Source organism: Capra hircus, chromosome 8 (genome assembly GCF_001704415.2).
Source record: "Capra hircus breed San Clemente chromosome 8, ASM170441v1, whole genome shotgun sequence".
NCBI classification, from domain to species: domain Eukaryota; kingdom Metazoa; phylum Chordata; class Mammalia; order Artiodactyla; family Bovidae; genus Capra; species Capra hircus.
Genome location: NC_030815.1, coordinates 103,115,673 through 103,127,755, shown reverse-complemented (window position 1 = coordinate 103,127,755; position 12,083 = coordinate 103,115,673). Strand labels below are relative to the sequence as shown.

Here is a 12,083-nt window from a genome sequence, read left to right as displayed (position 1 = left end):
GCCTGGTGGCCTGCTGCCCTTCAGACTTGATTCAGCCTTCCCACCTTCCAGGAAGGCAGGCCTTACCTCCCAGACCAGATCTTGCCATTCTGTGGGGACTGAGCACCGAGTGCCTCTCACGTGGAGCCCTTTGCATGGTATGGTCAGCTGGCTTCCACGAGAGCAGGGACTGTCCTTGTCTGTGCCCCTTGTAGGCTGGGCACCTTGCACCAGCTGATAGCTGGCCACCTGCCACAGGCTAGCACAGCTCTTAACTCAGTTATACCTCATGACAACCAGGGATGCCGGGAGGACAGCTACTATTGTTATCCCATTTTCCAGCTGAGCAAACTAAGGCATGCGAAATTCAGATAATTTGCTCAGAGTCACAGAACTAGAAGCTATTACTAACAGACCTGGAATGTGAACTTCCACCATCTGGCTCCAGAGTCTGTGCTCTTAACCACTGCGCTTTCCTGCACGACAACTGCGGTTGCTGGACACATAACTCAACACTTGGCCTCCAAGGTCAGCTAATACCATCCACCCAGGGTTCTGGCTTCTCTGCTTCAGTCTCAAAGTCCTTAATCTTGACTGTGAGAACTGACAAACCCTCTTCTTGATGGGTTTGAATGTGGAATGTATGGGTACATGGTACATAGGGAAAGCCCTGGCTCTGGAGGGGGCAGAATGGACTGAAGCGTGGCTCTGGCCTGAACCATCTGTAAAGCCCTGTTAAGTGTCTTCCAGCCAGCAAACCCAAGGACCTGAAATTCAGCCCCACCACTGCTGGTCACTGCAAGTGACCCCATCAAGTCATGGGCCCGTTGGGTCTCTGCTCCCCTGACCTCAAGAGGGATGAAGTTCCTTACCTTTGCTCTGTCTCCCCTTCTTGATTCCTCACTCCACCAGTCTCTCCCATCCTTAGTCTGGCAGGGGGATCTTTAACCCACAAGGCCATAAGCTCCCAAGAGCTCAATAAATACGGTACAGGAGTGACCCCACTGTGACCCATCCAGATGATGGGCGGGCTCCCTGCCACTAGGCAAGCCCTGCCTGTTGGGCTGATTTTTCCATCGACAGCATATAGTAAGTGCTCGATAAATGTTTGTCCATAGAAGGGAAATGAACGGATGGGTGGCCCCAGAGGCAGCTCTAGAAGTCAACACTTCAGAAAAGGAAGAGCCAGCACTGGGCCTGGAGGGACCTAGCCCTAGAGTCCCACCAGGTCAACACCCAGACCCAGAAAGGATCTGGTAAACAGCAAGGACCCTCTCCCCAGAATCACACCCATTCCTGCAGATCCACTACATTCTCTTCCAATCTCAGGAATTCTGTCCCAGAAGAGCCTTTCTTTAACCCCATCCTGGCCAAACCACAGATGAACAGCAGCCCAGGGCCAAAGTCCAGCAGCCTGGGGCCTTCAGTCCAACCGAACTGCCCCGATCCACTTGGGCTCACCTCATAGACTCCCAGTCAAGCATCCAGGAAAAGGGCGTGACTTTTCCCCAGGGCATTTTAATGCAAATTCTACTGGGAGAAAGCTCCCATTCCAGTATATTTTCTGGAACCCACTCCCTTATTTGTTTATACAGAAGCAAGCTGGAAACCTGTCCATGAGGCCCTGAGTCACAGGTTCCGGCTCTGTATAGCCGCGGGAGGGCTCATCTGCCAGGTCTGAGCCTCCCTCACCACACTCGGAACAGCTCCTCAAAATGGCAGGAAAAGCGGCTGCTAGGTTCTCCTCCTGTTTCCCTACATCTGCTGGCAGGATGAGAGGTGGGCTGCAGGCCAGACTGGGGCCGGTGTGGACAGGGGAGAAGCTGATGGAGCATCTGCTACCGTAGGAGCAGGGGGTCAAGTCTGGGAGTGGTGGGGAGGCGGGGAAGGACCAGACAGTCCCAGAGCAGGCCAAGAAAGGCGTGTTTTTGAGCAAGCCTGGCAATCAAAACAGTGGCTAATCCTTAGCATCTTGATCTATCCAGGCCTGGGAGACCAGAAGCCTCTGCAAAGCAGAAGTTTCCCAAGGAGAATTCAGACCCTCTGCCTGACTCATGGGGGCAGGTCTCACTGCCCTTTCCTAGGCAGGGTCTTAATCATCTGCCTGAGTCTCAGTTTGCCCATCTGCAAATGGGTACAGTAACCCCACCATCTCATTAAATCTTTGTGGAGATCAAATGAGGCCACGTGAAGCGCATGCAGTGTCTAGCACAGAGTAAGGGTTCAATATACAGTGCTTGGCATGATCAGTGTTTGCCTTGTTAAAACCCAGAGCACCTTCAGGCAGCTGCTGGCCCAAGGCCTCTGGGCTCACTTTCCAAGAAAGGACCCCAGCTCAGTCCTGGCTGAAGTCACATACCCACAGAGGCGGAGGCGAGAGCACCATACTGTCACACATCCAGGGCTACCTGTGTACATTTTTCCCCAAAAGAGCTCCAGGAGTCAGAACTAGCTTATGGAGGATGCTCAGCTGACAATCACAGCATGAGCTGGGGCCAGTCGGCTAATTGTTTTCCGCAAGCTGCAGGACCTTTGTAATGGGTTAGCAAAGGACCCTGAGCCCGGGCCAACCAAAGCCCAGGGATGCTCTTCACCTGGTTACCCCACAGCTGACAGCCGGGCAGACCCTCTGCCTTTCCCAACCTGCCCCGTGCTCTTCTCGGCACAATTGCTGTGCTCTTGGCTCCCCTGACCCCTCCTCCTATTTCTCCAGCCATCACTTGAGGCTACTCCTTATAACCTTAATATTCCTGGCCCCGTACTCATCCTGGGGCTTCTCACTCCACGTGTCACCCTGGACAGCTCTGTTCTCTCCTGGCACCCCAGAGCTGGAGCCCCCCAGTCATCAGAGCACCAGTCATCTGCGTTTCTGGTCTCATCTGCAGTCCAGAGGTGGCGTCTCTGTGCTGGCCACCCCCCAGGGCTCCATCTCCAGCTCAGAGTTCCCCTGAGTTTCAGGATGTCCACGAATCATCTCTGCCTGGCTGGGCTACAGATTCCCAAATGTAACATTCCTTCCTCTGGTTCCCTGGTTTGGCCACTGGAGCTGAAGAGAGAATCCCTGTCTCTCTCCTCTTGTCTATCACCGAGTCCTCTCTATCTCACCTCTATATCGCCAAGGCACCCATTCCCTTCCTCCCGCACCCCACACTGGCCTGTATCACCTTAGGTCTCCCTGCCTCTACTCTGGTCCCCAGCCCCCCAGCCTGCCTTCCACACGGCATCCAGGGATTTTTCTCAAACGTGATCTTTCCACATCCCTCCCCAGCTCAAAACTTGACCTGCGTCCCCAGGGTGTGTCCTATGACCCAGTAACATGCTGAGGCTGGATCTCCACGGCCCTCCCCGTTTAGCAGCAGATGACTTTCTTCCCACCTGCTTTGAAGACCCTGGGTTCCAGATGCCCTTCTTCCCCCAGCCTCTCCCCACCAGTTGCTAAACTCCAAACTCCTCGCTGCGTCTCCAGCCCAGTACGGGGCCTTGCACCTGGGAGGCCTTCAGGGAGTGCTGGTCGCCTAGACATGGATTCTTCATGGAGACTCTGAGGCCTTCCTGCCAGGAGCCTCTAAGAAAGGAAGCTTCCCCCAGTATGAGGCCCAAACCCCAGCTTCCAACCCGTGGCTCTATCTCCAGACCCCATGGCATATACTCACTTTGGCTCCAGGGGGGCCAGGGAGGCCTGGATTTCCATAAGGCCCAGGAGGACCCTGAAAGGGAAAAGAGAAAAAGAGATGAGGGGAAAAGAGGAGCATCCCACTGCCTAAAGCAAGGCCTGGCACTTCTGCCCTCCCGCTGGGTCTTCTCCACTAGCAGAGTCTCAGCAGTCTGGCCACGGAGCTGCTTGCAGAAAGGCTCTCTTGATGCCTGGCCCTGTGCTCAGCTCTTTCTGTGCATCACCTCATTTTATCTTTTTAACCCACAAGATAGGTGCTACCATGATTCCCATTTTCAAGATGAGGAAGCTGCCATCCATAGAGTTTTACAACTTTCCCAGGTCACCTGGCTGCTAAGGGACAAACCTCAGATGTGCAGCTTCCAAGCACAAGCCCTTGAATTGGATCACCTCTCCATACTCTCTGCACCTGGCCCCACCAGCCCCTCCCACACCTGCTTCCTTCGACTCAGAGCACACTCAGCTATTGGCTGCCCTGCCCACGCCTGGTACTTCCTCCTCACATCGCCTATGCCATGCTGCTCCATCATCTGGAATGCTTTCCCATCCATCCCCTCCAGATGAAACCCAACCCATCCTTCAAGACCTGGCTTTAATGCCACTTTTTCCAGGGAACCTTCTGGGACTCCTCCTGCTTAAGGGAAACTCTCCACCCTTCAGACTCCAACTAGACTCTGCACGAGCCTCTGGAGCTGCACATGCAGTCAAGGGAGCACTCGGCTTCCTCCGAACAAGGGCGTGTCTCTTCCACGGCCACCACGGTAGTCAGAGCTCTCTCCCTTAGATTTCTACATGTTCTGAGCTTACAGAGTCCCTCAGGGACCATGAAACAGCTGGGAAGACTAAACCCAGAGAGTCAAAGGGTCTTCGCCAAGGTCACACAGCAGAGCGGTGGCCAAACAAGGGCTGGAACCCAGTTTGTTGGCTTCAAGTCCAAGGCTTATTCGTGGCACTAGATTTTCCCAGGCCATATTTGAACGTCCCTTATAACAGCTGGGGCCTTATGTCCACTTTCTCTGCACAGGCCCTGGGCTAGCATCCTGCAGCCCAGTAATATAAACAGAGTCCTGAAAGTCAACTACTTTCTGAGAGTCTTTGTCCAATAGGAATAATCTGAGGCACTAAGGGTGGAGACAGGCATCTCAAGGGGTGCCCCCTACCACAACAGCCTCCAGACACACTGCCCTCATCCGTGGCCCCTCTTGACTTATCTGGCTGTGTATGAATTCGCTTCCTTCCTCTCGCTTCAAGGCCAACTTCCCAGCTGCAGCCCATCACACTCTGCCCGAGGCACCTCCCTCTTCCTTCATGCCTGAGCTGGGACCCTCCCCTTCCCCGTCCATGTCAAGGAGGAGCCGAGTTCAGAAGCTCACTCAGCCTAGGGGATTTATAACGGTGTCACGGGTAACCTCCAAAATAATCAGCCCTGCAGCCCCTTCCCGATATTTCACCAAATGCTGTATCCTGGCAACTAGATGCAACCTGGTCCCAGCTCTGAGTCTCCCCTCTCCCCAGGCTCGGTCTCCTCATCAGTTCCGTGAATGATGGGAAACTCATGGTCTCTAAGGGATCTGGAAGACCTCAGAGCTTCACCCCAGTCTGGGCTCCTGGGATCTAAGCTCAGAGCTCAACCTAAATTTGGAAAAGGTTAGATGAAGGATGTTTGAGGAGGGGACCCTCATATCCAGTACCCTAGAAACAGATGAGGGATGTGGTAGACAAGGTCAGGAAGGACTACTTCTCCCCAGCCATGCCCCCAGCTGCCCAAAGATGGAGGGCTAGAGCACCCGGCTACCCCTCAGGGAGGTGGGGGCTTCCTGCTTTCCCGCCCCCACCTTCATTCCCCTCTCCAGCCATTGCCTTGCAGAGAAACGAACTGCATAGTTGACTGGGAGCCAAGCAGACCGCTTCTACAAACCCTGCAGCCCAGAAAGCTGAGTGGAGGGAGGCCGAGGGATTCCCCTGGTTGGGCCGAGGGAATACGCAGAGGTGGAGAGGGCCAAGCCACGGAGCCTTTGGCAACCTCAGGTAAGGCCCCGCCCCCTCCCCGAGCCCCAGAGCCACCACCACCTGTACAGAGGAACTGGGATAGCTTAGTCCCAGCATTGTATTATCTTTGGAATTTTATGATCTATGGAATTTCCCATCTAGAAACAGGGTGATGGGCTCCAGGGAGCAGGGGGAGTCCTCCAAGAGCCTGAGAGGGATATCAGGAGAGTCATTCCCTCACTTGTAGAACTTCAGAGTTGAACGGAATCTTGGCTGGAAATGCCTTACCAGGATCCCATGTTTTATAAATGCAGAAACTGGGCCCCACAATAGGGAAAGGACTTGCCTAAGGTCACACAGCTTCTTGGGGGGAAATACTCTTTTTTCCTTTTGTATTGGGGTATAGCCAATTAACAAACAATGTTGTGACAGTTACCAGTGAATAGTAAAGGAACTCAACCATACATGTACATCCATCCATTCTCTCATGGGAAATGTTGACTCCTAGACTAGACCTAGACATCAGCAACCATTTGCCCAGCATATTCTGATGCAAGAGACTTTGCTAGGCATCAGGTAAGAAAAAACAGTCAATAGGACCTGTCTCTGGCCCAGAGGGGCTCAGCTAAGTAGAAGGGAAAACCAGCCCAACAGGTAGTTTAAGGTCTTGGGCTCTGCAGTCAGACTGTCCAGGTTCAGTCTGCGCTCTGGCGTTTACTCCACGCTTGTCCTTAGTAACTGCATCTTTCTGCGCCTCACTTTCCTCACCTGCAAAATGGGGATAATGCCGGAACTTATTTATCAGGAAGGCTAGAAAGCTGGGAGGGGATCCTGCATATGCCACTCAGGTGACAGGGTTCAGTGTTCAGTGTGAGCTTTCTACCGAGGAATCCGTGCAGTTAACTGCCACAGGAGCTCCAAGAAGAAGGCGATCATCAGAAAAGGAGGGAGCATTTGATCTGAGGCACGGATGGAGGAGGAGTTTGCAAAGGAGGACATGCCGGGTCAGGAGGACAATCCTGCAGAAGCTAGGGGCTCAGGAGGAGTTTAGAGACCCAGGCAGATTGCCAGCACCTGGGATGCTAGGTCCTGGGGCCTCGTCCTGGTCCCAGGCAACAAGGTCCCTTGGCCAGCAGTGTCCATGATATCTCTGCGGTCCCCAGCTCTGGGCAAGTGCTCCATGGAGACTCCAAAGCCAGGAGGAAATGCCTCTTCAGACAGCAGATTCCAGAGTCCTGGGTCCAGGGAGCGCAGGGCCAGGTCTGGAGGGAACGAGGGCTCGAGTAATTGCATAACCAGAGCCATCCGCTGGGCTCAGAGCTAAAAATATGCCCCAGGCAGCTATCTCTGCCAGGGCCTCGCCAGACACCCAGCGTGGGAAAGGCTGATTCAGCCTGGGCACAGATGCCAGGCGCCGTGGGTCTGAGCCCCCTTGGGAAAAGGAGAGATTTCTCTCCAAGAGGACCCTCAAGAGTCCCCATATCATATGGTTAGGAGCTGGGTTCCAGTCCTGGCTCTTCCATTTCTTAGTTATTCGGTTTTCTCATCCCTAAATGAGAGTGATCATACTGGCCCATGCGGGCCCTAGGAGAGGGGATCAAATAAGGCAGCGATAAGTGACATGCCAGGCACAACAGACCAGAGCTATTAATATTTTCCACTCTGAGGTTCGGGCTAGCTCCTATCAGCCACCAAAGCCCTGCCAAGACATCCTCCAGACTCTGGTTGAACCTCTCAGCATGGGGAGCTCACCCCATCCCTGGCATGGCCCATTTGGTTGCCTCTGTCAGCATCCTTACCCCAGGTTGGCCCAGCAGAGATGGGAAGATGGCTGCAAGGGTCATGCTCTTCCAAGTCAGCTTTTTTCCCAGCCAAACACCAAAGCCCATCAGCTAAGGGGATGTGATCTGCAGAAACCCCTACTCTACTCCAGGCTGCCCAGGATAATACCCACAATGGACAGCTGAGACCCTGAAAGAGGTTCTCATTTTCCTGTGCCTCATCTGGACACCCCGTGACCCCTAAAAGCCCCACGTCCAGTCCAATGGACAAAGTAGAAAAGGGATGCCAGACAGCATGAGGACACTCAGCAAAGCTGGGACTCCAGGGACAATGAGATACAGGACACAGAGCCAACCAGAACTCAAGCACAGCATGTGATCACTTACCCGAGGACCCCGGGCGCCAGGGGGTCCAGGAAGCCCAGGCAGTCCAGGGGGACCCTGAATAAAAAGCAAGAAGATAGCATCAGTACCACATGGCAGAATAGAATGGGATCAGGTAGTCATTCAACAAACTTGTACAGAGTTCTGGGCATGAAGACCTCATAGCTGAGAAGAGAGGTCCCTTGAGGTCCTAGCCAGAGGAACTCTGCTCTTTGCGGCTTTCTGGTCTTTGCAGCTGTTGTTTCTTGGTCTCTGAGGCTCTCATCTTTCATTACATAGCTAATTCAGGGTATCACCTCCTCCAGGAAGCCTTCTTTGATCCCTCCCCCAAGTTGGGCCAAGTCCGCTCTTTCCCTCTGCTTTAAATGCCACTGTATTTTATTTGGGGAACTGTCTGCTTAGAAGCCCGCTCTCCCACTAGACCATGGTCTCCTCAAAGGAATTAATGGGATATGAGTCATCTCTCTCTCCCCAAGCCTCAGCCAAATGTTTGAGAAACTGAAACAGCAAAAGACCTCAGAGTTCAGCCAAGTGCTCTGCAGAGCCTGAGCAGAGAAGGGACCTGTCCAAGGTCACACCAGCATCTCTGAGTCACACACAGAGAGTCAGTGTCATAAAAAGGTGTACGCAAAGGCTTTCAAGTTCAACTCCCAGCGCTGCCATCTACCAGCTGGGTTTGGCCAGGTTCCTTAACCAGCCTGTGCCTATAAAATCGGGCAATAATACCCTTCTCATCGGATTATTGTGAAGATGAAATGAAATGGCAAACATATAACACAGGCCTAGTATGCGACTGTCACTCAAACGTCCCACCTAGTCCAGGGGACATAGCCGGGTTCAGCCTTCATCATCATCCTCCGAGAACTTGCATCACCTCCTTCACTTGCCTCCCCACCTCCACCCTCTGCCCTCTCCAGTCTTCCTCCACACAGCCAGTTTCACCTTCCCAAGGCACCTCCTGGCTCAACAACACTTGGTGGCCCCCCATTTCCCCCATAAGACAGGCCTAATCTTGCCACGTGACATTCAGGGAGCACCTGCGTGTTCTCAGTTCTCTTCCCTCCCATAGGAAGTGAGGCACCCATGCAGACTTGCTGAGCCGCAGGCTGACCTTTATTCAAATCCTTGTCTTGCTATTTACTAGCTAGACTTGGCACAGGGCCTTCAGCCTGAGTCTCCGCGGCTGTCCTGCCCCACGGCTACTGTCCTGCCTACATCAGAGGAGTAAAGGAGGATTAACTAAGTGCCTGATGTAAAGAACTGAACACAGAGCTTTCAAAGGAAGCCAGGCTTTCGAGGATGTGTGAGGCCTGGGGAATTCATTTGTTTCAAATAACCATCAATGAGATTCCAGGTCTCCTGCCCAGAGTTAGAATCGGTGTTGAAAACCCAGTACGATTTGGCTGGTAATTAATCCAGATCTCACACTGGGCAGCCTCGGCTCACAGTTATGGTCTGTGAACACCACGTGCTTGCTCGTCCGTGAAAAAAAAAATCAGAAGAGCAAGCCAGACAGGCAGATATGGGGACCAAGGCTCCTGGGTCACTGGAAACAGACTGAGCTGGAGCGAGGGGGGCTGCTGCGTGACCTCAGGCAAGTCCTGGGCACCTCAAGCCTCCAAGTATCTCTGGCCAAACTGGCAGCCGGCAGCGTTCCTTCCATCCAGAGCCTAGGGGTTGGGTAGACAGTTTGTAGTCTTCTATCTACCACTGCAGGTTTGAGAATCAAGGCCAGCCTACTCTCTGTTTCTCCCTGAGGAGCAGTAGAAAGCAGTTTAAGACAGGGCCCTGGGTCCACACTGGGCACCCCCACCTACTAGCTGTGTGGCTTTGGCCGAATTCTTTCCAGTTTCCAAGGCTTCACTCCTTCACTGTAAAATGAGGCTGCAAGAGCACCTCGCTGACAGATAATCTATAAAAAGTGCTAATCCTGGTGCCTGGCACAGTTCATGCCCAGAAAGTTAGTGCTGTTTCTGTTAAGCAAGCTGCTGGAAATTCCCCAGCTCAAAATGTCAAGCCACCTTCCTCAGCATCTGTTTTGGGGGAGAGCAAAAGATTTCCTTCCTAGAAGGTCCTTCTTCAGCCCTCCTCCGGCCCTCCTCTTCCAAATGACCCAGAATCAAAGGAAAATGCCGGGGGCTAAGGCCAAACATTCCCATAGGTATCATTCTAATGACCAAGCCCTTTTCACAGCTAAGAAACCAAAGAGAAGCTCAGAGAGGCAGAGTGATTTACTCTAGGCCACACAGCTCATAGAAGCTGGGTTTGACTTATTCTCCTATCCTGGGGAGCATCCACACAGTCTTGGCCAGGTGTGTTGTGACTAGGTGTGCAAACCTGGGCAAGTCCCCTCTCCTCTGTAGGCATCTGTGAAATGAACATCCCAGAACCTCCCTAACACTGGGCATCTCCTGAATTTCGGGGTGGTGATGATTGCCTCTTCTAGGTTATTTGGCGGGAGAGAAAAGGTGAGATCATACCCAGCTCCCACAGAAGGTGGCCAAGGCCCAGCGGGGTGAAGGCTGGGGTAGGGCTCCACTGAGGGACAGTCTCTGTGGGGTATAGCTCCCTGGTGGACCCTGGGAGGGCCACTACTGCAGAGGCCTGGACACACCCTCTTGGCATGTTTCCTGCCCTAGAAACGGGGGCATCCAGCCTGGAGTCTGACCTCATCCCCAACATCTGCAGAGCAGACTCTAAGTGCCAGTCAGGACCCATGGCCCAGCCTGGTGACGTCAGTTACAGCCGCACTCCTTGACATGGCAGCCCAGCTGCCCAGCCACGTTCCCAGGTCCGAACCCCCCACACTCAGTGAGGCTGGATGCCCCCTGCCCCTCTTGCTTGATCCGAGACCCTGCCTGCTCCCCATGCAGTGGAAAAATGCTGCCATTTCTTTCCAAGGTCTGAAGCCTGAGCGAGTGACTCTGGGATGATTCACGAGGCCGGGGTGGGATTTTTCCACTCCACGCTGCAAACAACGGGGCCTCTGAGAGGGCCTGGAGCTGAGGAGGAGATGCGGGGGCCGCAGGCCTGTCTGGGGGAGGTGGGCGAGGCCTGGACTCGGGGCTCACGCAAACAGAGCCATGGACACAACCAAACAGCCGCTCCGGGCTTTCCCCAAGGGTCCTGGCCCCCAGCAGCCAGGCCTCGGGGAACCCCAGCCCACGGAACAAGTCCACCCTTGTGTCCAGCTACAATAGCCCGCCTGCCAAGCCTTGCAGAAGGAAGGAAATCCTGGCTGGCCTGGCCCCTGGCAGCAAGCAAGAAGAGGTTTCGCAGGCCTGGGACCTGGGAAACCCAAGACCAGTCCTGACCGTGCTGCTAACATCTGGGTGAACCTGAGCAATGACCTTTCATTCTCAGGGCTCTGCTCGGTGCCTGTAGCCAGGTGGGGGGAGGCAGGGGATTGCTAACTATCTGAGCTCAAGATTATTCCCAAGGTTAGCCCACAGGGCACTGAGCTCTCCCCAGTCTCTGTCCTAGGGAAGGGCCTACTGGAACAGGGCTTTTCAGTGAGGCCTTGAGCAAACTGCTTCATCTCCCTGTGCCTCCTGGCCTCAGTTTGCCCCGTTGTAAAATGGGAATACAATAGCTTTTTTTTGTTTGTTTTTTCCCCAACATAACGTGTCTGTGTGCCGGGTATTCTCCATTCGCTCTCCAAATCCATTCTGTGTCCTGGGAAGCCCCCATCCACAGGCCGCACCCCCAGGCTTCTGGCTGAGTCTTGTCACTGGGAGGGCCCAGCAGGAAACTGCAGAGTAGAAAGAGAGGGTGGGTGGGGTATTTCTCTCCCTTCTCCCTCTTTGCTGTGTTTGGTTCCAGCTCCTGTTGGAGACCCCAGTTCGTGTTTTAACTCACTGGCTTGTGGTGATACCTTCCCCTCCTCTTGCACCTTCAGGTGGGACCCCATGTGCTTCTCCAGCCTGTTGATTCCCTTGACGGTGCCCGCGCCTCTGTAAACAGTCGCTTCCTTAAATTCCCCTCAGTTACGCTGTTCCCTGCCTGGGCCACAGGATACAGCATGCAAACTGCTCCACACAGAGCCTGGCACGCAGCAGGAGCTCAAAAAAGGACATGCCAAGGACAAAGCAAACACTTTCTCTATTTTTCTGCGTTCTAGACGATGCCAGCATAAGGGGGAAACGACTCAAGATCTAGTTCTGATTCCTAACCGCCAGCAGCGTAAACGCCCTCTTTGCCAGAAGCTCTTGGTTCTCTCAGGGTGACCATGCCCTTGCCTCAGCCATCAGCACATCCATAACCAGCCACAACTATCC

General features: G+C 53.9%; 1 protein-coding gene across 5 annotated transcripts in view; it reads right to left on the bottom strand.

Annotated features, from left to right (window-relative positions):
* The window catches only part of COL27A1 (collagen type XXVII alpha 1 chain), a 151,534-nt gene that overhangs the window by 120,488 nt on the left and 18,963 nt on the right, over positions 1-12,083 (bottom strand). For all 5 annotated transcript variants that reach the window (XR_001918483.1, XM_018052662.1, XM_018052661.1 and 2 more), the window contains exons 4-5: positions 7,810-7,863; positions 3,633-3,686 (exon numbers count right to left, since the gene is read on the bottom strand). Coding sequence is in view for 4 of the 5 variants with exons in the window: in XM_018052662.1 (XP_017908151.1) it covers positions 3,633-3,686; positions 7,810-7,863 (108 nt within the window). In the remaining variant the exon portion in view is untranslated. The remainder of the gene's footprint in view (positions 1-3,632; positions 3,687-7,809; positions 7,864-12,083) is intronic.